The sequence below is a fragment of the Watersipora subatra genome, chromosome 3, assembly GCF_963576615.1.
Source record: "Watersipora subatra chromosome 3, tzWatSuba1.1, whole genome shotgun sequence".
Lineage (NCBI taxonomy): Eukaryota > Metazoa > Bryozoa > Gymnolaemata > Cheilostomatida > Watersiporidae > Watersipora > Watersipora subatra.
The window spans coordinates 50,428,289-50,452,724 of record NC_088710.1 but is presented as its reverse complement, the minus strand read 5'-3'; the positions used below and the strand labels follow the sequence as shown (position 1 = coordinate 50,452,724).

The 24,436-nt window shown below is 36.2% G+C and overlaps 1 protein-coding gene across 1 annotated transcript in view; it reads right to left on the bottom strand.

The window, feature by feature from the left end:
* Positions 1-24,364, bottom strand: part of LOC137391256 (DNA-directed RNA polymerase III subunit RPC4-like) — a 29,593-nt gene extending 5,229 nt beyond the window's left edge. Inside the window, exons 1-8 of the mRNA XM_068077671.1 lie at positions 24,244-24,364; positions 14,870-15,142; positions 13,551-13,702; positions 11,835-11,965; positions 10,131-10,218; positions 9,956-10,045; positions 4,311-4,432; positions 2,917-3,093 (exon numbers count right to left, since the gene is read on the bottom strand). Coding sequence (XP_067933772.1) covers positions 2,917-3,093; positions 4,311-4,432; positions 9,956-10,045; positions 10,131-10,218; positions 11,835-11,965; positions 13,551-13,702; positions 14,870-15,090 — 981 coding nt within the window. The 5' untranslated portion in view covers positions 15,091-15,142; positions 24,244-24,364. The remainder of the gene's footprint in view (positions 1-2,916; positions 3,094-4,310; positions 4,433-9,955; positions 10,046-10,130; positions 10,219-11,834; positions 11,966-13,550; positions 13,703-14,869; positions 15,143-24,243) is intronic.
* Between the last annotated feature and the right edge of the window lie 72 nt (positions 24,365-24,436).

Genomic DNA, 24,436 nt, shown 5'->3' with positions numbered 1-24,436 from the left:
ATCGAACAGTACCAGTATCGAACAGTACCAGTATCGAACAGTACCAGTATCGAACAGTACCAATATCGAACAGTACCAGTATCGAACAGTACCAGTATCGAACAGTACCAGTATCGAACAGTACCAATATTCTTGTATTCAAAGTTTTGATGGACATCTTTTGCTGGAACAGTTACCTTTTTTCATACGCACCTCATATACACGCACACTTCATATACACGCACTTCATATACACGCACTTCATATACACGCACTTCATATACACGCACTTCATATACACGCACACTTCATATACACGCACACTTCATATACACGCACTTCATATACACGCACACTTCATATACACGCACACTTCATATACACGCACACTTCATATACACGCACTTCATATACACGCACACTTCATATACACGCACTTCATATACACGCACACTTCATATACACGCACTTCATATACACGCACACTTCATATACACGCACACTTCATATACACGCACACTTCATATACACGCACTTCATATACACGCACACTTCATATACACGCACACTTCATATACACGCACACTTCATATACACGCACTTCATATACACACACTTCATATACACGCACACTTCATATACACACACTTCATATACACGCACACTTCTATGCAACGAATTGTTATTATTAATTCAACCTATTCAAGATTTTTAGTTTGTTTTCTCAGTTCATATTAGTTGTATCATTACCAAATTATCTTTTATTGTAATTGTAGCAAAACATACTCAATTTAGCTAATACTTGCTAATTATTTCACGTTTAGACTTGAACACTTTTATGGTTGTTTTATCTTGTTTCTTAATTTATTTGACCAGCAAAAAACATTTTCCTCATGAGATGAAGTTTGAAAGTTGGAATGGTAACTGTTGTTATATGTTATATAAAAGCAAGTTTTCTGTGCAAAGACTTATTACCCGGGCATTCACCTAGTATATATACTAGCTGTGCTACCCGGCGTTGCCCGGGTAATCAAAAAGTCATTGCACAGCAAATTTATTTGTATTTAACATGCAACAAAATTTACAATTCTAACATTTACACTTCATATCACGAGAAAAGTGTTTTGTGCAGTTAAAATAAATTAGGAGAGAAAATAAAAACAACTGTAAAGCTTTGTCAAACAACTGTAACTTTCAAACTTCATATTATGAGGAAAATGTTTTGTGCAGGTCAAATAAATTTAAAAAAAATAAAACAGCTATAAAAGAGTTTCAATGTAAATGTGAAATAATTAGCAAGTAATAGCTAAATTATGTCTGTTTTGCTACGATTACAATAAAAGCTGATTTGGTAATGATACAATTAATACGAACTGAGAAAACAAAATAAAAATCCTGAATATGTTGAATTAATAATAACAATTCGTGCACAGAAGTGTGTGTGTAAAAAAGGTTACTGTTTCAGCATAAGCTATCCATCAAAACTTTGAATACGGTGATACTGGTACTTCTCGATGCTGGTACAAATGTAAAAATGGGATATCGGACTGTTTTTGTCTAACCGAACAGTGAGAGAATGTAAAGGCCATTCCTACTTGAGATAATACAATTGTCCGTGTGAAAAGTATTGACCTTCACCGCGATTTAGCAATTGAACCTTACGAAAAAGCGGAACTAGAAGTTCACGAAAACACGAACAAGCGTCGCGTTTTATAGAGTTAATAGAGTTTCAAGTAATATGTCACTTTGGGTGTGAAAACGGCAAAGGATGTATACGTTATGTAGCAAGAGCGAATAATTGCAAAAGCTTTTGTGGTCTCGTGGTTAAATAATCGGGTTGTAATATTGCTGTTGTTACAAATCGGTTGTTAAAATCATCGTCAGTTCAAGTCCAACGGAATGTGAAATTTTAATTCCAAAATTTTAATAGCTATAGCTGGACATACTGATGGACGACAGAAAACAGACTGAGCTATATAGATATATACGAATATTATTCAATGTCCTTAGCCAGGGCCTTGAATAGCTTGAATGATTTGATAAAAGCTGAGACTCAGATGATGCATAGCCCAAATTATATATACATATATACATATATATATATATATATATGCAGTGAAACTCGGATAACTCGCTCTTGGATATCTCGAACACATGGTTAACTCGAACGGATTTGTTTGGTCCGTTCCCGTGCAATGACAAATTGCTTTAGATAACTCGACCTTAACTTCGTTAACGCGAACAGTTTTTTTGCCCAACGGCTACCGAGACGGTTGTTATCGCTTTAGAATATCACTTTATTCCAAGCCATACAGAAAAACAACAACTTTTAGTAGTTCTTAGGCGTCATTATTACCACTATCGGCAAAATATTTTCGTTAATGACTTTTCTAAAGGTTTGCAAAAAATCAAATTTTACCAAACATCCGCTTGGGGATAGCCCTCCGCAAGCAAGGAGAACCCAGGTAACCTTCAGATAAACTTTAAGAAAAATCGTCAAAACTGGTTTTTGTTAAAACGCTCAAAAGAAAAATGTCTTTTTTTCTGAGAGTTTCAACCGCGATCAGGTTTTGCCTATTTTAATCTGAAAACGTCCTGGTAGTCACATCACCTAAAACAAACAAACAAACGAATCTCAAGTAATAAAAGGAAAATATTTATGCTTTCTGATAAAAATTATTAAAACATTACATGAGAGGTCCCTTAACATGCAACAAGCAATCGATGCTTTTGATTTATATATAGTTTGTATATATGTACTGATAAATACAATAATACATGCACTTGTGACAGTGTTCTCATAACTTGAACGCTCTGATAACTTGAACACTTTCTCTCGGTCCCATGAAGGTCGACTTAGCCGAGTTTCACTGTAGATCCATTTTAGCCTATATTGAAACTGAATAAGCAGCTGAGCTACAGCGATTGCACAAGCACCTGAAGGAAACCGCATGGCGCTCCTCTTGACACATCAAAGATAACATCTCCCAGTACAAGCCTTGTCTTTCCAGACTTGAGGATCTGAAGTTTTCCAATCTTTCCTTCAGATAAGTCTGTTAGCTTGCAACGGCTGGACAGTTTCTCAGACAATTCTTTTTCATCGGAGTTATCAACCTGACATGAGTAATGAATGAGCATGGGAGAAGACGAATCCAACTGTAAATGGAGTTGGTGTTAATACTATTCATTTTATGATTCAGTAGCTAGTGATTGAAAAATCTTATCACAAGTTACCGAAGTCCTATGAGGACAATGAATTCATATCACCGAGTTCTCCTCTTTTTGTTGTGCTACAATTCTACAAGAACACAAGAATTCTGCTTGAACTGTTGTGTGATTCTTAGGTTAACAGATTTTATTGACTTCGTTTCATCATTTTTGTTCTCAAAAAGAATGTGTTGGCTCTACATATTATGACTTATTTCACACACCCAATTAACTGGAGACTGCTGACCGATAAATTCTTTATTTTAATCTAAAAGGATTTCTGCTACAGATGATATGAATATTACTAAGTATGATATGAATATTACTAAGTAGTTCAGTGAACATTCTGTGACTGTTGCCATGACCTCGCTGTCTATGGAATTTCGTTAGGTATTCTCAAAGACTGTCATTTACTCAGCAGAGACATTCATCGCAAAACCAATTAATGCAGAATTGACAAAATGCGTGATCATCCCTCCTATAAAAGTTGAATGTTTTGCAGATATAGGGCAGCATTTGTGACATGTTTTAAATCGGTCTATCTGCACAGGACTGATGACAGTAATACAGGTACTGCATTACAGTAATACCGATACTGATGACAGTAATACAGGTACTGATGTCAGTAATACAGGTACTGATAACAGTAATACGGGTACTAATGACAGTAATACGGGTACTGATGATAGTAATACAGGTACTGATGACAGTAATACAGGTACTGATGACAGTAATACAGGTACTGATAACAGTAATACAGGTACCGATGACAGTAATACAGGTACCGATGATAGTAATACAGGTACTGATAACAGTAATACAGGTACTGATGATAGTAATACAGGTACTGATGACAGTAATACAGGTACTGATGACAGTAATACAGGTACTGATGACAGTAATACAGGTACTGATGACAGTAATACAGGTACTGATGACAGTAATACAGGTACTGATGATAGTAATACAGGCACTGATAACAGTAATACAGGTACTGATAACAGTAATACAGGTACTGATGACAGTAATACAGGTACCGATGATAGTAATTCAGGTACCGATGATAGTAATACAGGTACTGATAACAGTAATACAGGTACTGCATTACAGATGAATGAGTATACCTGAGTGTTTGAAGGACCAGCAGTGGATGGTTCCTGTTTTACCTTAACCGGCCCCTCATGATCCCCTGATAGAAGTCCTGGAATGCAGTCTGGCAACTGCATTAGGACTAATTTCAGAGAGTCTACAACGAGTTACACACATTTATAACATTTGCTCATAGTGATAAATGGTAAGAATTAATAATATAATTAAATGCAATGTATAAAGGATACAAACACTGAAAATGAAACATGGTGTAGTCGAGCATCCTCTGAAAACTGAAGTTTAATATAAAAAAGTTTAATATACAAAATTATGTTTTGTATCACATCAGTTTAACTAACAGATGATGTCACCAAGGTATTATGATATTGTATCACACCAGTTTAACTAACAGATAATGTCACCAAGGTATTATGATATTGTATCACACCAGTTTAACTAACAGATGTCACCAAGGTATTATGATATTGTATCACACCGGTTTAACTAACAGATGTCACCAAGGTATTATGATATTGTATCACACCAGTTTAACTAACAGATGTCACCAAGGTATTATGATATTGTATCACACCAGTTTAACTAACAGATAATGTCACCAAGGTATTATGATATTGTATCACACCAGTTTAACTAACAGGTAATGTCACCAAGGTATTATGATATTGTATCACACCAGTTTAACTAACAGATAATGTCACCAAGGTATTATGATATTGTATCACACCAGTTTAACTAACAGGTAATGTCGCCAAGGTATTATGATATTGTATCACACCAGTTTAACTAACAGATAATGTCACCAAGGTATTATGATATTGTATCACAACAGTTTAACTAACATGTAATGTCACCAAGGTATTATGATATTGTATCACACCAGTTTAACTAATAGATGTCACCAAGGTATTATGATATTGTATCACACTTGTTTAACTAACAGATAATGTCACCAAGGTATTATGATATTGTATCACACCAGTTTAACTAACAGGTAATGTCACCAAGGTATTATGATATTGTATCACACCAGTTTAACTAACAGATGTCACCAAGGTATTATGATATTGTATCACACCGGTTTAACTAACAGATGTCACCAAGGTATTATGATATTGTATCACACCAGTTTAACTAACAGATGTCACCAAGGTATTATGATATTGTATCACAACAGTTTAACTAACAGATAATGAGACCAAGGTATTATGATATTGTATCACACCAGTTTAACTAACAGATAATGTCACCAAGGTATTATGATATTGTATCACACCAGTTTAACTAACAGATGTCACCAAGGTATTATGATATTGTATCACACTTGTTTAATTAACAGATAATGTCACCAAGGTATTATGATATTGTATCACACCAGTTAAACTAACAGATAATGTCACCAAGGTATTATGATATTGTATCACAACAGTTTAACTAACAGATAATGTCACCAAGGTATTATGATATTGTATCACACCAGTTTAACTAACAGATAATGGCACCAAGGTATTATGATATTGTATCACACCGGTTTAACTAACAGATGTCACCAAGGTATTATGATATTGTATCACACCGGTTTAACTAACAGATGTCACCAAGGTATTATGATATTGTATCACACTTGTTTAATTAACAGATAATGTCACCAAGGTATTATGATATTGTATCACACCAGTTTAACTAACAGATGTCACCAAGGTATTATGATATTGTATCACACCAGTTTAACTAACAGATGTCACCAAGGTATTATGATATTGTATCACACCAGTTTAACTAACAGATAAAGTCACCAAGGTATTATGATATTGTATCACACCAGTTTAACTAACAGATAATGTCACCAAGGTATTATGATATTGTATCACACCAGTTTAACTAACAGATAAAGTCACCAAGGTATTATGATATTGTATCACACCAGTTTAACTAACAGATAATGTCACCAAGGTATTATGATATTGTATCACACCAGTTTAACTAACAGATAATGAGACCAAGGTATTATGATATTGTATCACACCAGTTTAACTAACAGATGTCACCAAGGTATTATGATATTGTATCACACCAGTTTAACTAACAGATGTCACCAAGGTATTATGATATTGTATCACACCAGTTTAACTAACAGATAATGTCACCAAGGTATTATGATATTGTATCACACCAGTTTAACTAACAGATAATGTCACCAAGGTATTATGATATTGTATCACACCAGTTTAACTAACAGATAATGTCACCAAGGTATTATGATATTGTATCACACCAGTTTAACTAACAGATAATGTCACCAAGGTATTATGATATTGTATCACACCAGTTTAACTAACAGATAATGTCACCAAGGTATTATGATATTGTATCGCACCAGTTTAACTAACAGGTAATGTCACCAAGGTATTATGATATTGTATCACACCAGTTTAACCAACAGGTAATGTCACCAAAGTATTATGTTTTGTATCACACCAGTTAAACTAACAGATAATGTCACCAAGGTATTATGATATTGTATCCCACCAGTTTAACTAACAGATAATGTCACTAAGGTATTATGATATTGTATCACACTTGTTTAATTAACAGATAATGTCACCAAGGTATTATGATATTGTATCACACCAGTTTAACTAACAGATAATGTCACCAAGGTATTATGATATTGTATCACACCAGTTTAACTAACAGATGTCACCAAGGTATTATGATATTGTATCACACTTGTTTAATTAACAGATAATGTCACCAAGGTATTATGTTTTGTATCACACCAGTTTAACTAACAGATGTCACCAAGGTATTATGATATTGTATCACACTTGTTTAATTAACAGATAATGTCACCAAGGTATTATGATATTGTATCACACCAGTTAAACTAACAGATAATGTCACCAAGGTATTATGATATTGTATCACAACAGTTTAACTAACAGATAATGTCACCAAGGTATTATGATATTGTATCACACCAGTTTAACTAACAGATAATGGCACCAAGGTATTATGATATTGTATCACACCAGTTTAACTAACAGATAATGTCACCAAGGTATTATGATATTGTATCACACCAGTTTAACCAACAGGTAATGTCACCAAAGTATTATGTTTTGTATCATACCAGTTAAACTAACAGATAATGTCACCAAGGTATTATGATATTGTATCACACCAGTTTAACTAACATGTAATGTCACCAAGGTATTATGATATCGTATCCCACCAGTTTAACTAACAGATAATGTCACTAAGGTATTATGATATTGTATCACAACAGTTTAACTAACAGGTAATGTCACCAAGGTACAGTGAAACTCGGATAACTCGCCCTCGGATATATCGAACACATGGCTAACTCGAATGGATTTGCTTGGTCCGTTCCCACGCAATGATAAATGGCTTTATATAACTTGACCTCGGCACTGTTAACTCGAACAGTTTTTTGCCGAATTCACAAACGTGGTTTCCGTTCAATTTATTTCGAAGGAGTTTCCACTAGTCGCGGAGCTGAGACTACTCTGCTTTCTTAACGAAAGCGCTTTTTATACGCGTATGGTGTACATATAATTTCCCCCGTACCGTATAATGGAACCGAAAAAGAAATCGTATAAAAATGATTAATAGGGTCGCCAAGACGTTCGCTTAGTTACGGCCAAGTTATAAACGTTAGAAGGTATTAGCGATAAAAATTTAATAAAGATAGACACAGCATGCAAAATACATATTGTAACAGTGATTATATGCGGATACATAAAGATAAAATGTCACAAATAGGCTCGTGGCTTGGCGTCCGCTACAACAGACATTCGCTTTACGATGGCATCACGCAAGCAAAGAAAAGCGTGGAAACCTTCTGACAAACTTAAACCACTCAAGGAAATCGAAGCAGGACAAAAGCTATCAGCATTATCAAAAAGAGAAAATCTTCCAAAAAGTACAATGTCAACATGGATTAAACAAAAAGAAAGAATAAGATCGTTATGTGACCAAAATTCATGAAGGCTAAGAAATCGTTCAATGTCGCACGATGATTTGGATGGTGTATTATTGACTTGGTTTAGGCAAGTGCGTAGTGAAGGCGTACCTATCGATGGGCAAATTTTGTTAGAAAAGGCTAACAAGTTTTTACAGGATTTAGGAAAGAATACTACTGTTTCTCGCGGTTGGATCGACAGGTGGAAGAAAAGGCATTCTATTGGCAGTCAGATAGTTGTTGGAGAGTCAGCTGCAGTTAATGTTGGAGAAGGGGAAAAGTGGAAAGAAGAGGTGCTTACTCCATTACTTCAAACCTACATTTATGATGACATATTCAATATGGACGAAACCCGGTTGTTTTACAAGCTCATGGTCGACAAAACGTTGCACTTTAAAGGAGAGAAGTGTAGTGGAGGGAAGTTGTCAAAAGAAAGACTGACTGTGGCACTTTGCGCTAATATGTCGGGCACCGAGAAGGAAGTTCCTATTGTAATAGAAAGTTCAAAAATCCCCGCTGTTTTAAAAATGTTACTAACCTTCCATGTCAGTATTACCACAATAAGAAGGCTTGGATGGTGAGTGACATATCATACATAATCATACATCTTATCATACATGTCATGTCACCAAGGTATTATGATATTGTATCACACCAGTTTAACTAACAGATAATGTCACTAAGGTATTATGATATTGTATCACAACAGTTTAACTAACAGGTAATGCCACCAAGGTATTATGATATTCACCTGAAGCCAAATAGTACATGTAGTTGTGAAATGGGCCGTTCACGATTACAATTGCCAAACCAGTTGCAAGGCCTTATTTGTTTGGCATCTAATTAAAATTATTACACAAAATCAATAAGCCAATATCCATAGATTATGAACTGCCACACCCATAATACTTTGAAGGCTGGACCTGAGGAAATTCAGGGAGTTGTTTTCCCACCTGATCCTGCATTAGCTCAGCTGCGTAGTTTCGCTTTGTTTTCAGTGCTACCATTTTATGTAGGATTTCAAAAATTTGGTCGCTTCGCGCGTGATATGTTTTGAGTACAATTCCGAAGTTTCAAGTCGATTGGACTTGAGTTTCAAGTCAATTAGATTTTGAGATATCATTGAAATACTGAAGGTACGTCTAACCAACTAAGAAACAACAAATAGCTGCTGACAGAGCATTAGTTCCAAATGACACACTGATTGAAACTCTTGGTGATGAAGGATAAAAATAAATGAAGCTAAAAAGTTTCTTGTCTTCAGCAACCAGAGACTTACACTAACACTACATATACCCTATTTGTTTTTCTATTTATAACCAATATACACACTTTACCAGACTCGGTGTACTGCAATCATTATGTTTCTTCAGTCACCTCTAAAACACCACTTCTTTGGAAAAGTGTGCAAAAACCTATTAACTCTATTTTATTTCTGTTTCTTACTTAGAGTTCAACAAGCTTCAATTGATATTCAGTTCAGAAGGAATTGTACTATTCTAAGTACTTTCACAGTTGATGCACAGTTATTAATATTGTATAGGATCAGTGAACCTGCTTGTATAGTATACCAAACTAGGATGCAAAGTGTTAAAGCAACTAAGCCAGTTTTTATCAAAAACCATAGTTCCATCTCACAAACATGAAACAAAGAGAGAACAAACTGTCAGAACTTACCATCACGGTGGTCAACGACAGTCGCTGACAAAGATGGATCCGACACGTCAACCTTACTATCCTCTGGCAGCTTTAATTCAGTTTTGATTACTAAAATGGGATAACACAAAAGTGTTTAACTCGACATTGTCAGAGAGACAGCATTGATGATTCATTCACCGTCCCCTTAACTCACCTTCTTCGTAAGTTTTAGGGTTTAATAGAGGCAAGGCTACTGGCTGAGTGCTCATGTCTTCATCTCCTCCGTCATCATCTTCAACAAACTGTGAACAAGAAAAGTGATAAAGGTAATTTGGAACAATGGATGGAATCCTAAAGCAGTTTCGCACCAGTCTACCAAAGGATTTTTTCAGAACTATTTAGAAAGATCAAACATGTTCAAAAGAGTAAACATCTCAGCACATTCTGATCATTGCATAACTGGTTAATACATGTGAATCAACTCCTGAGATTATGGACACTTTCAAATAATCGATAACCATGAACGTCCTCGGCGTCTTCGAATGACAAGAAGTCACTGACTCAAACTTAAGGTCATGGGCCACTTACAAAAGAAAAGAGTAGACAAATCCCATAAAGCCTGTGCATGATAAATATGCTTAAAGGTAGACTTGCAACAAAGTTCACATGACAGTTATTTGATATCAAAAGATTCACCATGTCTTACTCTGTTGTGTTGTAGGTGCAAAATAAGTGGGAATGTGATTACAAGCTCTTAAAAGCTCAAAAACAAACAGTTAATCGTAGCCGCACGAGACCGCCGTAGTTTGGATTCTCTTTCCAAAACGGCTCAAATGTGACGTAGTTGTGGTAAATGGTTTCTGTTTACACTTTTGTGCATCCTTATTCATCGAAATATTTTCACACATATACTTAACGCATTCAATAAAACCATGTCTATTGTTCTTACGCGTCTGTTCTATCGTCATTGTAATGCTGTCACTTTTAGCAGTGATATCTTATAACTTACCGTAAAAATTTGTTAAACTTTTTAACCTTAGCTCGAAAGAGTGCATATCATTGTCTGATAATCATGACGAGCCTGTTGGTCACCTGTGATAATCGAAAAGAGCTGCAAAAATTATTTTCGAAGTATTAGGTCACATGATCAGATTACGACTTGACGATTAGTTCCAGCCGAAACAAAACTGTAAAGTAGCAAGCATCTATATTTGATACGGGGTCTTCGGTAAAACCCGAAGTATTCGTCATAAACTAGTGCTCCGATAAGTTTATATTGAGCTTTTTATTGGCCTTTCAATTCACGTGAGAACATCACATGACAAGACAATAACCAAACTATCATGACTACGTCAGAGAAATAAAGAGATTCCAATCTACGGCGGCTTTTCGTTTTTGAGCTTTTAAGAGCTTGTAATCACATTTCCACATATTTGGCACCTACAACTCAACAGAGTAAGACATGGTGAATCTTTTGATACCAAATAAACTGCAATGTGAATTTTGTTGCAAGTCAACCTTTAAGGAATGTGTGATCCCTAGTTACTGACTGAGTCTGTGCTAAACGCGAATAGAAACAGTATTTAATCAGACTGTGAACATCAAACTGTGAACATCTACAAGGATCAAGATCCAAGTGAATTATTAATTGAACATTCTGTATCTTTCAATTTTATGCTAACCACAACACTGGCATAAACTAAAGCTCTAGAAAACTGTACAGGTCAAGGGCACCTCTTTGAATTTATTGAAGTCGGCAGAGACTGTAGTTTAGACCAACTCTTGTAAAGATTACTACTGACAGTAAGTTCTAGGATGACAAGTGACCATTCAGTCAATACTCTCATACACCATCATAGAAATTTATGCTGAGCGCATCAGCTAGTGCCCCATAAACAGGAAACAAGAATGTGCTTACATCATCCCGCAGCAACTGATCAAGTATCTCTTGTGTCTCTGCCTTGGTTTGTCTAACATCTTTAACAGCGACTGAGGTTGATGCTCGTGAAAATCCTCCCCCTGAGCTCCCACCGCCACTGTATATGCTTTCTGAAAGAGAACTATATGACAGAGGCAATGTGATTAACAATCCAACTCATACAGCGGACATGGAAAGGAAGTCGAACAAAGAAGCCAACTCAGGCAGACATGTTTTGGGCTAAATTCTTGATCTTAGTATATTTTAACAGGAAAGGTTCAATTAATTGGTCAATTGGTTAATTGCTCTAGTCTGCCATGAAATATTTCGTAACTTCTTTGGAAAATGCATGACAGTTTTGGAATTGTTTTCTCTATTTAAGTTTCAATAAAGCTTAGAATTGCAGGCTATCTGACTCTAAATAATTTTTGAAATTATAAAAAAATTAAATCGATCAGTAACTAAAAGATAATAATAAGATCAGTGTCCGAACGTCTGTCTGTCTGTCCAAAGCTACATTGAAAGTGTTAGGAAAAAGAGTTGCCTCACATGGGAACTGAACTCAGTTACTCTGATGTAAAGACCACCGCGCTAACCCCTACATCACCCAGCTGCCTTGCCACTTTACAAATTAATTATATACATACTGATTACTCATTATGACCTCTCACAATGCATGGGACTGCCAAGCGTACTAGTGTATTACAACTCATGAAAGAAAGGTTCACTTTACATATGAGCAGATACATATATGCATTTCATCAGTGCTGTAGGGGATAAAACTACCAATTATAAACAAGATTTTGATCGTAGAACAAACAGAAATATCCTTATACTCTTATCGATATACCTTATAATATATCCTTCAACTTACATTTTACAGCCTTCCTTTATGGTCACTGCTAACAAGATACTAGCTTTGAAAAACTAAACTGTTAGTTGTCGGCTGATTATTTAAAATGTAGATCAACTATTACGATAAGTTGGTCCAAAGTATGGTGTTGGAAAAACAAATTCTATTTGTCTGAAGCAAACCAAACATCAACTCCATGTACTGGATGGCTGCTACTCAGTTTACCCTAACAGAGATGTTGGTCTGTCGACTCTGGTAGCCAGCTTGAATCACATCAACATCAATATCTAGCATGAACTAAACATGATGCTGAAAATTCTTTAGAACTAGAAAAGGCTACAAGTGAGAAATGAAGAATTTTGGTTATGAGCTCCTCATATAAATGGGAGTACACTCCCTCACCAAAGTAAGAGGAACAATCTGCATAAAGGGTTGCACCAACTGTGTCAAATTGGTGTAGTTTCTTTCCATGTTATGTTGTATACAACATATACAGTCAAGCCTCAACTTAGAATTCCGTAACACAAAAATCTTTTAGGAAGCAATGTCAATGGCAAGCAAAATTTAAGTCCACAACGATTGAACTTTCTCGAAACACCGCAGGTTTCATAAAAAAAAGTGCAGCAATTGAAAATTACTAATGCAAAAACATAAAACACTAAAAAACAAATAAGGCTAGTTGAAATTTTACTTAATCTAAGTTAAGCTACCAAGCTGTGTATCTTTATCACCACCTCTGTACCATCTGCCTCATGTCTCTCAGGCAATGTAACAATAAAACCTTATTTTTTAAATGGGTATGTAACGATATAGATGTACATAAATATATATAAGGAATTGTGAGTGTATCGCTAACTACATACCTCGTTTGATAGTCCTCTCAGATGGACCTGCTTCAAAAATAGACTGGGCCTGAATGATTGTAGAGTTTTCCTTTCTCCTTCCTCCTGCTGGTCTGTCAGTTTTTTCTTTTTTAATCTTTTTTGTTTTGGTCACCAGCTTGTCTTCTACAGAGCTAAATTAGCCAAATGATAAAAGGATGAGAAACCATCCTATAATACTATAAACCATCACATCATTACAGTCTAGCCCCTATTTACAAGTGACCTTGACCTACAAAACTTTCAACAAAAAATGTAAAATGTGAACAAATCATTAACTCAATATCTGAAGTAATTTCTAACACCCAAAGAGTCTCACAGCATTGCAGTTCAATAAATCAGTACATGTACGTATGTAATTCCTCTCCTCATAGTTGGATTTAACGGCATTCAAATCTTTACTATAGTAAGAGCGGTGCCCATCCGCCTGAAGAGCGTTAGGAAAAAAGTTGCGTCGCATAAGAATTGAACTTGGATATTCCGTTTGCAGACAAGCTTGCTACCTACTGCACCCCTCAGCCGCATAGTCACAATACAGAATAATTATGTGCATACTTATTACACATGACAATCTCTCACGACGCGCACGACTGCAAGCATACTAATAATATTAACCAGAGCTTAATACCTTACTTTTACAGAGATTGCAAGTAGTAGTGTGCAAGGAGTGTGCAAGAGAGTGCAGGTAGTAGTAGTGGTGCAAAAAGGAACAAGTCAATGCTTTCCTTAAGCGGTAAAGCATGAAATTATAGACAAGCATGAGCAAACAACTTCAGATCATGAGGAATGAAATTGATGCAAAGACATGACAGCCTAAAACAAGCGAAAGTGGGGAGACTGGAAGTGATAATTAAAGACAAATTGTCAAAGATAATGTACAAAAAACATCAAGTGGTGTTCATTTAAAGTTGACGACAGTCAAGGTAGACTAGCTTCATATATCTATCACTTATATATCTATCAACTCTATCTCTATTTTCTTTTATTGATTATTAATTAGTTCCAGTTTTTTACAAACATTTCAATTTTTCACATTTAATCATCTACATAATTTTATATACTGCATTTGCGTTGATAACATATATAATTACTTGAAGCCTTCATCGGCAACTGTTTGGGATGAATTAAATGGAATACAGTAGTGAATACACACTCCTTATGAGAATAGTCATTATAAAACATGAGGGTTTTGACATATTTCGCAATGGATTAACTTCTGTATGTCAAGGTTGGATCATTTTAAAATGGTCCGCAATAAAATTCATACACCACACAGATAATAAATGTACTAGATATGCTACCCTGGAGTAGGTTTCTCTCTCGGTCGAACTGGAATGGTTGGAGTGTAAACTTTTCGATGAAATCCGCCTAAGGTCAAGTCTCTGGGCTGCCTTACAGTAGTTAATCGAGTTGTTTTAGAGATTGGTGTTCCTCCTTTGCCCAAAAGACCTCGCGGAATATTCTCCGGAGTTCCACTACTTGAAGCATCTCCTGATCCCTTGCCAGGGTTATTAGATGCCATGGCAAATGCACTTCACTTGTGTAAAGCAGTGTTCACTCAAAGCCTGCTTTCCCTGCAAACAGCATTAAATTGTAAATCATTGGTGAAACAGCTGTGGGTTTTTATAAAGAAAAGCTGACCAAGCGCAAAATTTACCAAAAAAAAAACTACACAAGTATGCCTTAATACCAAAGTAATTATTGAAATATGTATAAATATAGAATATAAATATATATCAGAATATCAATAGTTATTTTTAAATGTTGTGTTGCGTTTTCCAACAACTAACTGATGACCAAGACGAGTCGAAAAACAACGAATACTTCACGTAATCGAAACTCATATACCAGAAGACCAAAGAGGTGTGTGATGTGTCAAGAGTGAGCCAACTTTTAGCATTGGAAACTGCTGTAAATGGCGCGAGTTTTGATAAAAGTGCTTTGAGTTGAAATGCTGCTTGCAAAATAAGTTTGGAGTAACCAAATGCAACCAATACTGACAGATCTGAGTTGAACATACAGAATAAGAAATGTTTACGAAAATAAGGTGATTAATTTGAAGGTAGAATAAGCCAATGATTTATGAGTAGACAACTCCAAATATAGCTGCAAAGTTCAGATAAATTGGAATAGGTATGACGCTTTTTAGGCGATGGCCAGTTCTTTGTCTAACACCCTATACTAAATTGAATTAACATTATTAGATTCACAGTATGCTATTTAATGATATAACACGATTTCAGAACAAATTGAAAAATAATTCAACTACAAACCATATAAATATGAGGGCAACCACATTTGCAAAATGTGCAAATGAAACCCCAGTATCACAGGCTGAATATTCAGATAGAGGACACAAGCAAGAAGACTGCAGACAAGATGGTAACAAGAAATAGTCCAATTTTGGAAGAAAACAGCTTCAGAAAGTAGCACGAGACAATTCATATTCAAAGGAACATGCCTAAGATCTTTGTGAACAGTGAGACACCAATATGGTCTAAGCAGGCTGATAACAATGATCCAGAGAAACCAGTTCCAATATTTAAATAGTACATGATGACGCATCTTGTATTCTATAGCAAAACCTTTCATGAACGGGTTAATTTGATAATGGGACCATGACGCCGATCTGCCAATGACCATTGATGACCTGAATGAAGGAAAAATTATAAAACTTCTAAGCAAACTTGATAATTGGCAATAAAAAGTTGGCTGTGTTTGTCTATCAAATAATTAACGTAATGTATGATTTGAAAGTAAAGCAATGAATACAACCGCATCTTTTGTTATAAACTTACTACAGTGTTATGACAAATTTTAATGTTTTAACTCTTTCGCTACCGCAAGCCGATGTATCGGCTCGGGTTATCTTCTCTTTGTGGCCGGAAGCCGATACATTAGCATTTAGACAATGCGTTAGTTTATTTATAATTACTCAGCTTTCGCTTCAGATAGACGAGTAAGATTTGTTCTCCATGAAAACAAGCTTGTTGCTAACGATATAGACTAATCAGCAGGCCTCTCACTAGCGGCTCACTGATTATCAAACAGAAAGTTCACCGCTGACAAAGCACGGACAAAAAAGAATATCGCGATCATTTACCGCTGTTGAAGCTTCGAACATCCTTAGCCATTGTGACTCCAGTAACTCTATATCGAGTGATTCTGACACTTCTAGTGCATGATGTATTTTATGTGAAAAACTGTAATAGTAACTGAATATTATGGGGACAGTCAAAATATGACTATCGAAATTGCAGGCAAAATAGTGTTGGTAGAGTGTAAAAATTTTTTCATTTTTTAATGAAGTCAATTTAAGATTTTTATCCATTTTCTAATAAAGTATCTTTTTCTCAACAACCTGTTTTTAAATAAGAGGATATCTCCATTTTTTTTTAGTTATCACAAAATTAGTGACGTTATGGCAACATTTGTGTGAATAGAAAAAAACATTCGGGCAGAGCTAAAAATAAATTCAGTAGGGAAAGAGTTAATAGACAGTACAATATTTAAGAAAGACTGAACTGCTATGAAAAGAAAAGACCGCAAAGAAACTCATTTAAGACAAATTTCATATGATGAGACAAGTATTGCGAAATAAACCAAAGAGGAAGGTTTCCAAAAAAGTGACATGTTTGAATAGACGAAAACAATAGTGGGTTAAACAGTAATAATTCTAAGCCATCACAGCTTTTTATCCTTGCAATCTGATATTATTACATGGCGACAGCTAACAGAAGCTTTTGGAATTTTTAGCGAAGGCGATACAGACAGTGCGGACGATTCTTCAGTCAACCACATGCATCATTCTATAACCTAGGCTGAACCCACCATAGAAATTCAAGTTTAATGATTCTGGTCAAGGGTTGGGATGGAAGGCTAGAGTGCAGAGATACAGGGATGCCAGTAAACTTTGGGTGCAAGCCAAAAAAACAACAAAGTAAAACTCTAATATACACCTTAGGTCCACAGAAAAAGATGTTATTAGGGCTGAAGCAATTCCTAAAGATTCTCAAAAAACGTAATGCATTCTTTCGATGATTACTGCTGAAAGCCGTAAGTTTAATAGACTTGTACAGGTCTAAAAGGGAATGAATATGTAACAATAGCGAAAAGAGTGCAGCCTGAAAACAGCTTCAGCAAGCGACAAGCCATATACAAAGGAATGTTCATATGTGGTCTAAAACGCGCAGGTGGTCTACAAGTGACAAACAACAGGTTCGGGTTCAATTCCCAAAAGGCCACTGTTGGTAACAAGAATGGCATCCAACCTTAAATTGCTCTCTGCAACTGGGCATGTCTCCAGTCATTGAGGTTTCCTTGTCATCGGACTCGGCATGCCCAGCATCACAGAGTCACGGTTTGGGCAGCATTGCTCTTAAAATCACATGCGTCCCTGCTTGCAATTTGCTAAGCAAACACCATACTCGATCTTTGGGGGATTGATTGCTTACACACAGACAAACTAAATATGGTGACTATGAAACTCTCAAAGAGGAATCTATTTGTGTAGCTGCTTGCAGGTTGAAACTCATCTGACTTCAACCATAGCAGTTGACATAAGCAAATGCCAAAAGTAAGCTAAACGAGCGCAGACCGTGGTGAGTTCAAAACGTGGTACAGCATGCTCTGCAGTGGACAGCATTAAATCTAGTAGTAAAAAAATATATGTTCTCAACTACACAACAAATGCATGCTATAGCTCACTCATCAAATAGAAGAAAATCATGTCATAGATGTGGGAAAGGTTCTCATCGTAAATCAAGTTGTTCGGCTCCAGGTTCTACATGCAACTACTGTTACATTCATTGTAATTCAAAGCCTTAGTTTCTGCGCTCTTATTATTAAACTCTGGCTCTATAAAACAGTAACTACGCTGATAGCAAGCACTGCTGAATGTAAACCCAATTTTAATGGGCTAAATAGTACGATTAGATTTGCTAAAAATTTATTACATCTTGAAAGACTCAGTTTGCTGACGTTTGTTTAATCCTTGAGGCTGAGTTAATATGCTTCAAATCAACTTTATGAAACAATGGTCAAAACAAGGTATACATTCAACAAGCACAACTAACAATAAAGAGTATCAACAAAGTCATCTATCCTCTGCAGATTTTGCTCTTCAGTCAAGCTGTTCAGCGCTAAGACCAAATTGCATTGATGGAGTGATAACCAAGGCAGCAAGCCTACTCAATAGTCCAAGGTCGAACAATACTAAGGCAAATAATTTAATTTTTGTTTCAGATCATGCAAAGACAGAAAAGAAACAAATGCTGCACTCAGCTTACAATAAAGAGCCATGCTTATCCTGTCCTCGCCAATCTAGAAAAAAACAAGGGTGTGCCATGCTAGCAATCCAATTACTATGGATACTCAACATAACTTCCAGATGCTCTATTAGTTTAAATGGAAAGTTGAACAGGATAGTCACATGACTCTTATCAATCACAGATACACAGTGCCATGATGTGACAAAAGACGATGACCGAAAATGGAAGCAAGAAGTATGTACCAAATCCAACCTGTTGAGAAATACAAATAACAACAATGTCCCTGGATGTAAAACTGCCTTTTTATTAGTTTTGGCTATTAAGGAAGATCAAGTGTCAGACCTTGCTAAGTATTACACTCAACATAGTATCAGTTGTCCAGGGGCATGAAGAAGTGCTCTTCAGCAGCAAAAATATGGTGCGCAAAAACAGTTATGCATATACCGCTAAGGTTGTGTGTGACCTTCACTTTTCCTCCACTAGTACAAGACTCGGTGCATGAGTTTATAAATATATTTCTGCTTAGCTCATAAGTTGTACAAGAATGAACAAGTAGCAGGCAATGAACAGGCCCAGAACAGCTCTGCTCTTCCACACAAATGTTCGAGCTTATATAACTAGTAAGCTCCGCTTCCGTTCTACTTGGCTGGACCCAACACAGCTCGGTCTTGACTCGACACGGCTCTGGCTTGGCTAAACTCTGACCTCATTATTCTGCCTAAACACAGCCCGGCTCGGCTTAGCTCAGCCCTAGGCTCAGCTCTCAGTGGATCACATTCCACAACAATACTTTATTAGTAGGTTATGGTGCCACGCCAGCCATTATGAATGCAAAGGTGCACCTAAGCCAAAATACCTGAGCTCAGAATACTGTTTGACTTCTGTGCAATGAATTTGTTAAAGAAAACCCTGAGCGAAACAGTGCAATTGAGTATTCCAATTTTAGAAGAGTCTTCTCCAATTTTAATATGTTATGGAAAATTAGTGCTTCTCCACACTCCAGTAGGGCAAGTCTACTACAGCAAACAATTATATCAGTTCTGCATAAAGGTGAGCACCCCAGCAAACGAAGGATCACATCTTACTTTACACCTCACGTGAAAACCAAGGATTGTTAGATGTCAACACGATGGCTTCAGCGGTGCAGTACGCACTCACAGCGCCATTCAGCAGTCGCCTACAATCTGCTAACACACTATGAATTTTCAGTGAATTTTGGGCAAAATAAAAATATGTGTATGATGCCAATGTTGTTGTCTCTAGACCATAACAGACCGGCATCAAACGCACTCCCACTACACTACAAGTTTCCTATACGTGGTCATAGCTATCTTCCTACTGATAGAGTGTTCAACCGTACAGGGAAAGCATAACATCATCGTATTGCCAGCAAAGTATGAGATCCTACAAATACATGGCGCCATTTTGCAATATGAATTGGACTGGTTTGCCCATGATCTCACTACATAAGACAGTGATCTAGCGAAAAACAGTTGGACCTGCAAGACAGTCGAGGCAAGAGTAATCTAGCTCGAAAATGGCAAACTGTCGATTAAGAAATCATACCATGAGAGCATGACTAAACCCAGCGCCCTGAAGCCGCGGTGATCTTGGAGTCAAATCAAACCAGCACCCTTAGTTGTAAGTTCCATACAACCTTTATCATATCATCTTTATCATATCATAATCAACTTTAAGTTCACACGCAAAGTATGTGGTGAATGACATACACACTCAGTATTTTTCACTTCTGTTGCACTACAATTAACCATTATCTACTCTATTCTGTAGTTTGTAATTGCAAGCAATACATGCCCTTAAGCCTACTACCATTTTTTTTGGAAATATTATGTAAGTGTAAAATGTTTCATTGCTACTGCATATTAGAGTCTTTTGTTTACTGCTTGAAGACCCCTGCTGGAGATTGCAAGCTCATCATTCACTTATGTTTTTGGACAGCATGGTAGGCAAAATGTGACCAGGTAATAAGATTAAATAGGCCTTTAAAAGGAACAAACCTGCCCAGAATCTTGCCATCAACAGTAGAGGAATTTACAGCCCTGTTGGATGTTTATGTAAATATTCACAGCATCACGCATGTGTAATGGTCAAGCAGCAGTGTAGAGACTGTTCACACAATTCAGGCTCACATAAGAATCCGACATATTGGTTCTGGTAGTTGCATGTGTAGAGCATGTTTTAGAGCTCTGCGTATTGTTATTTCTAATTAATAACACTGATTATATTTTGTAATATTGCAATTTGTTATTGCATGAGTAGTGTGATGCGACTCGTTATTGCCTAATTAGTAGCTCAGTGCTATGTTACTGTAATTATAATATATACATGTATTTTGTTTTGTGGCAGTTGCAATTGGCGGTGGTTTTGTATACATTACTATCGAGACTGCGGGGTGCAGTTCGAAAGTGGTAGGCCTATAGGTGGTGGCTAGAGGAGGTTGGAGAGGTATTGACTTTTTGCAGTTTAATACTGCATAATTCACCTAGTGTGAATTAAGTTTTTTTCCGGTGTCTTTTTTGCGCTAGTTCTAATTTTTTCATCTTTGGCAACAATTTCGTATCCAGGTAGGTATATACAAAGACTTCATAACAAAGGCTAACAAGTTTGTGTAAGCCTATCAAAGTTTGTTGCGGCATCACCTTTTTGTGTATAGCTTTTGAATCACATATGATTTTCTTTCATGATTTACGATGGCAGAAAATGAAAGAAAAGTACATGTAAAGTAGAAGACAAATGGCAGCAGTTTCAAGAAGAATCGAGTTTAAAATACTTTTACATAAAATCTGGGAGAATGTAAGAAAAAATAGTAAGATTTTCGCCATCATTAGCAAAGTAAACAGCGAAGTAACTGGGCAGTTATAAAGGTTGGTAACGAATTTGAAAAATTAAGTCTACTGATTATCAAATAGCAATATTCACAAAATACTCAAATGAAAATGAATCTGTATCAAGGCCAGTTATAAGGTTGTCTATATTCTGATTAAAAAAGGTAAGCTATTTACAGATCCTGAAGTGGTGAAAGACTGCTTGCAGGAAGTTGTGGATGAAAATTTTCCAAAAAAATCAAAACTGCGAAAACCTAATAGCGAATGCTAATACTTTTGCTCGTCGTATTGGAGACATGAGTAAAAACATACCGGCCCAGATCTTGAGACATTTTGAAAAAGGCAAGCAAACAAGTAAGACAAAAGCAACCACCGACTTCTCGGTTGCATTTTTGCAGGATAATTGAAGAATTACAAAAGCAATTTTGAGATAGATTTTCCAATTTAGATTCAAAAGCAGATGAAATCTGATTGTTCCAATATCCATTTAAAGTGATGCGCAGCTACTTGTCCAGATACACTTAGAGGATATTAAGCTGCAAGTACAGTAAGTCGTCGACTTGAGACCGATTTGGACGTATGTCGAATCTACATGTATGTATTCTGATCTAATTTAAATGAATTTAGCTTACTAAACGCATACTTGAGAATAGTTTTAGTATGTAATTTAGTAAACTTCAAACTTTTAACTAAGATGTTATCATTTATCTGTTTGCGAATCTGTTTTTACCATAACGGATAACGCTGAACTCGCCATGGCGAGCAAGGTATATCTCTTAATAACGTATATAATCAATATACAAATCGCCAAATTTTAATTTCGAGAGAATTTATTGTTGATAATGTATCGTGTGGCAGAAAAAAATCGCCCTAGCAAAAAAATAACGAAAAAGCTCAACGAAGATAACAAAGAACGGTTTTTGCTACGCCTTTCACTGAGCTGCCTGACCATCCCACAGACGTGGTCGTAAAGTTGGGTGGACGTATGTCGCATAGGTCGTAAGTCGACGACTTACTGTAAATGATTTACTAAGAGATACATTTAAGGAACCCCTTGTGAAATTTTATAACTTTTTATTAAAGATTTTTCAAATTTAAGGCACATTCCTCTCCACTTTTGGTACCACATATATATGAAAACAAACTTCAAGAATGAAATTAGTTATAAAAGTATCCGACATCAAAGTTGTCAAGAGGAGAATCTAAGACTTTTATTAATGCTTGTAGCATCTAATCTGCAGCCAGACTGCAGCAATTATTGCATCAAGTAAATGATTTCATCATTCGAATTAGCAGATTTCTTTTGTATGTTTCAACACTGAAATATGATACCTTGTGTGATTTTTCTCTCGATTTTGTGATTTGATCTCAATAGATGAAACAATCATAAGATTCAAAGGCCGCCACTGTCTAGTCTACTACATCCGCATAAAAACCATCACTAGTGGAGCCTGAAGGAGTATAATCTTGCTGAATCGATAGCTGGATATGCGTATACATCATACCTTAAAGTATCTAACAAAGGGCAGTTATTTGATGTCTGTAACAAACTTCTAGAATACCTCAGTTGCAAAATCACCATTTAGTAGTTGATAGCAAAGACACTAGCCAAGTTCTCTGTGAAGAAATGCTCAGAAAGCAATTATATGTGACTGGCACTGTATGTGCAAATCGCTGAGGTTTGCCTGATGGCCTTAATGCTAAGCTATCAACCAATGGAGAAATGGCAGTGATGAAAGATGGCCAGAGCTTGGCATTGTCTTGAGTAAATAAGAAACAACTACGCATGCTGACTACACATGCTTTTGCAAAGACTTGCGAGTAGACATGTTGAAATGGTCAGGTCAAAACTTTACTAACTGTAAAGGCAGAATGCAATGCTCGAATGAACAGCATCGACATAGCTGATCAGATGACCGACATTTATGTTGCAGAGAGAAGAACGATGAAATGCTGGAAGAAAATATTCTTTTATCTCCTTGACAAAACAAAGATTAATGCATACATAATGTACAAGTTAAACCCCAATGTCACAAAGCCAATGGAGCATTATAACTTTATTGTAGAGGTAATTGAAGGCCTGGTCGGTGGTTACCAAGAGTCCCGTAAGCATGTTGGCCGACCAAGACTAGGAAACATACAGGCTAGATTTACAGCTAGAAACTTTTGTGAAACAATCTCAGACAAAAAGCGTAAAGCCTGTGCTGGTTGTAGCAATTCAACATAGTGTAAAAACTGTGGCGTTGGACTCTGCCGAGAATAATGTTTCCAAGTAATCATACGTAGACAGCTGTGATAACACATATGCAATTGATTGTTTATGTACAGACGAATTTGTCAATAAAAATAAATTTCAGTTCACGCTACGTATGTTCATAGAATGCCAATTTTATAGAATTTTCAACAAAACATTACACGATTTGAGGTCGTTTTTGGGAGGCTTTGACCCAGCGAAAGGATTAAAGAATGTAAGATATTAAAACCATAATTTAAAGAAAAAATTGATATAATATGAATATCCACCGTTGAAAGTTAACTTAAACAACTAAATAAACGCACCTGTAAAGATTAGTATCAACAAGAAGTCAAAAACATACTATTATCCGCATTTATACTTGATATTTAGCGAAATATGGTAAGTTCTTCAATCATGCTGTGCGCAGGGTTTGTTAGAATAGACCACGCGCAAACTTTCCAATGCTTGATTTTTAGTACGTCAGCCAGTCCTATGTCCAAATAAGCTAATCAAAGA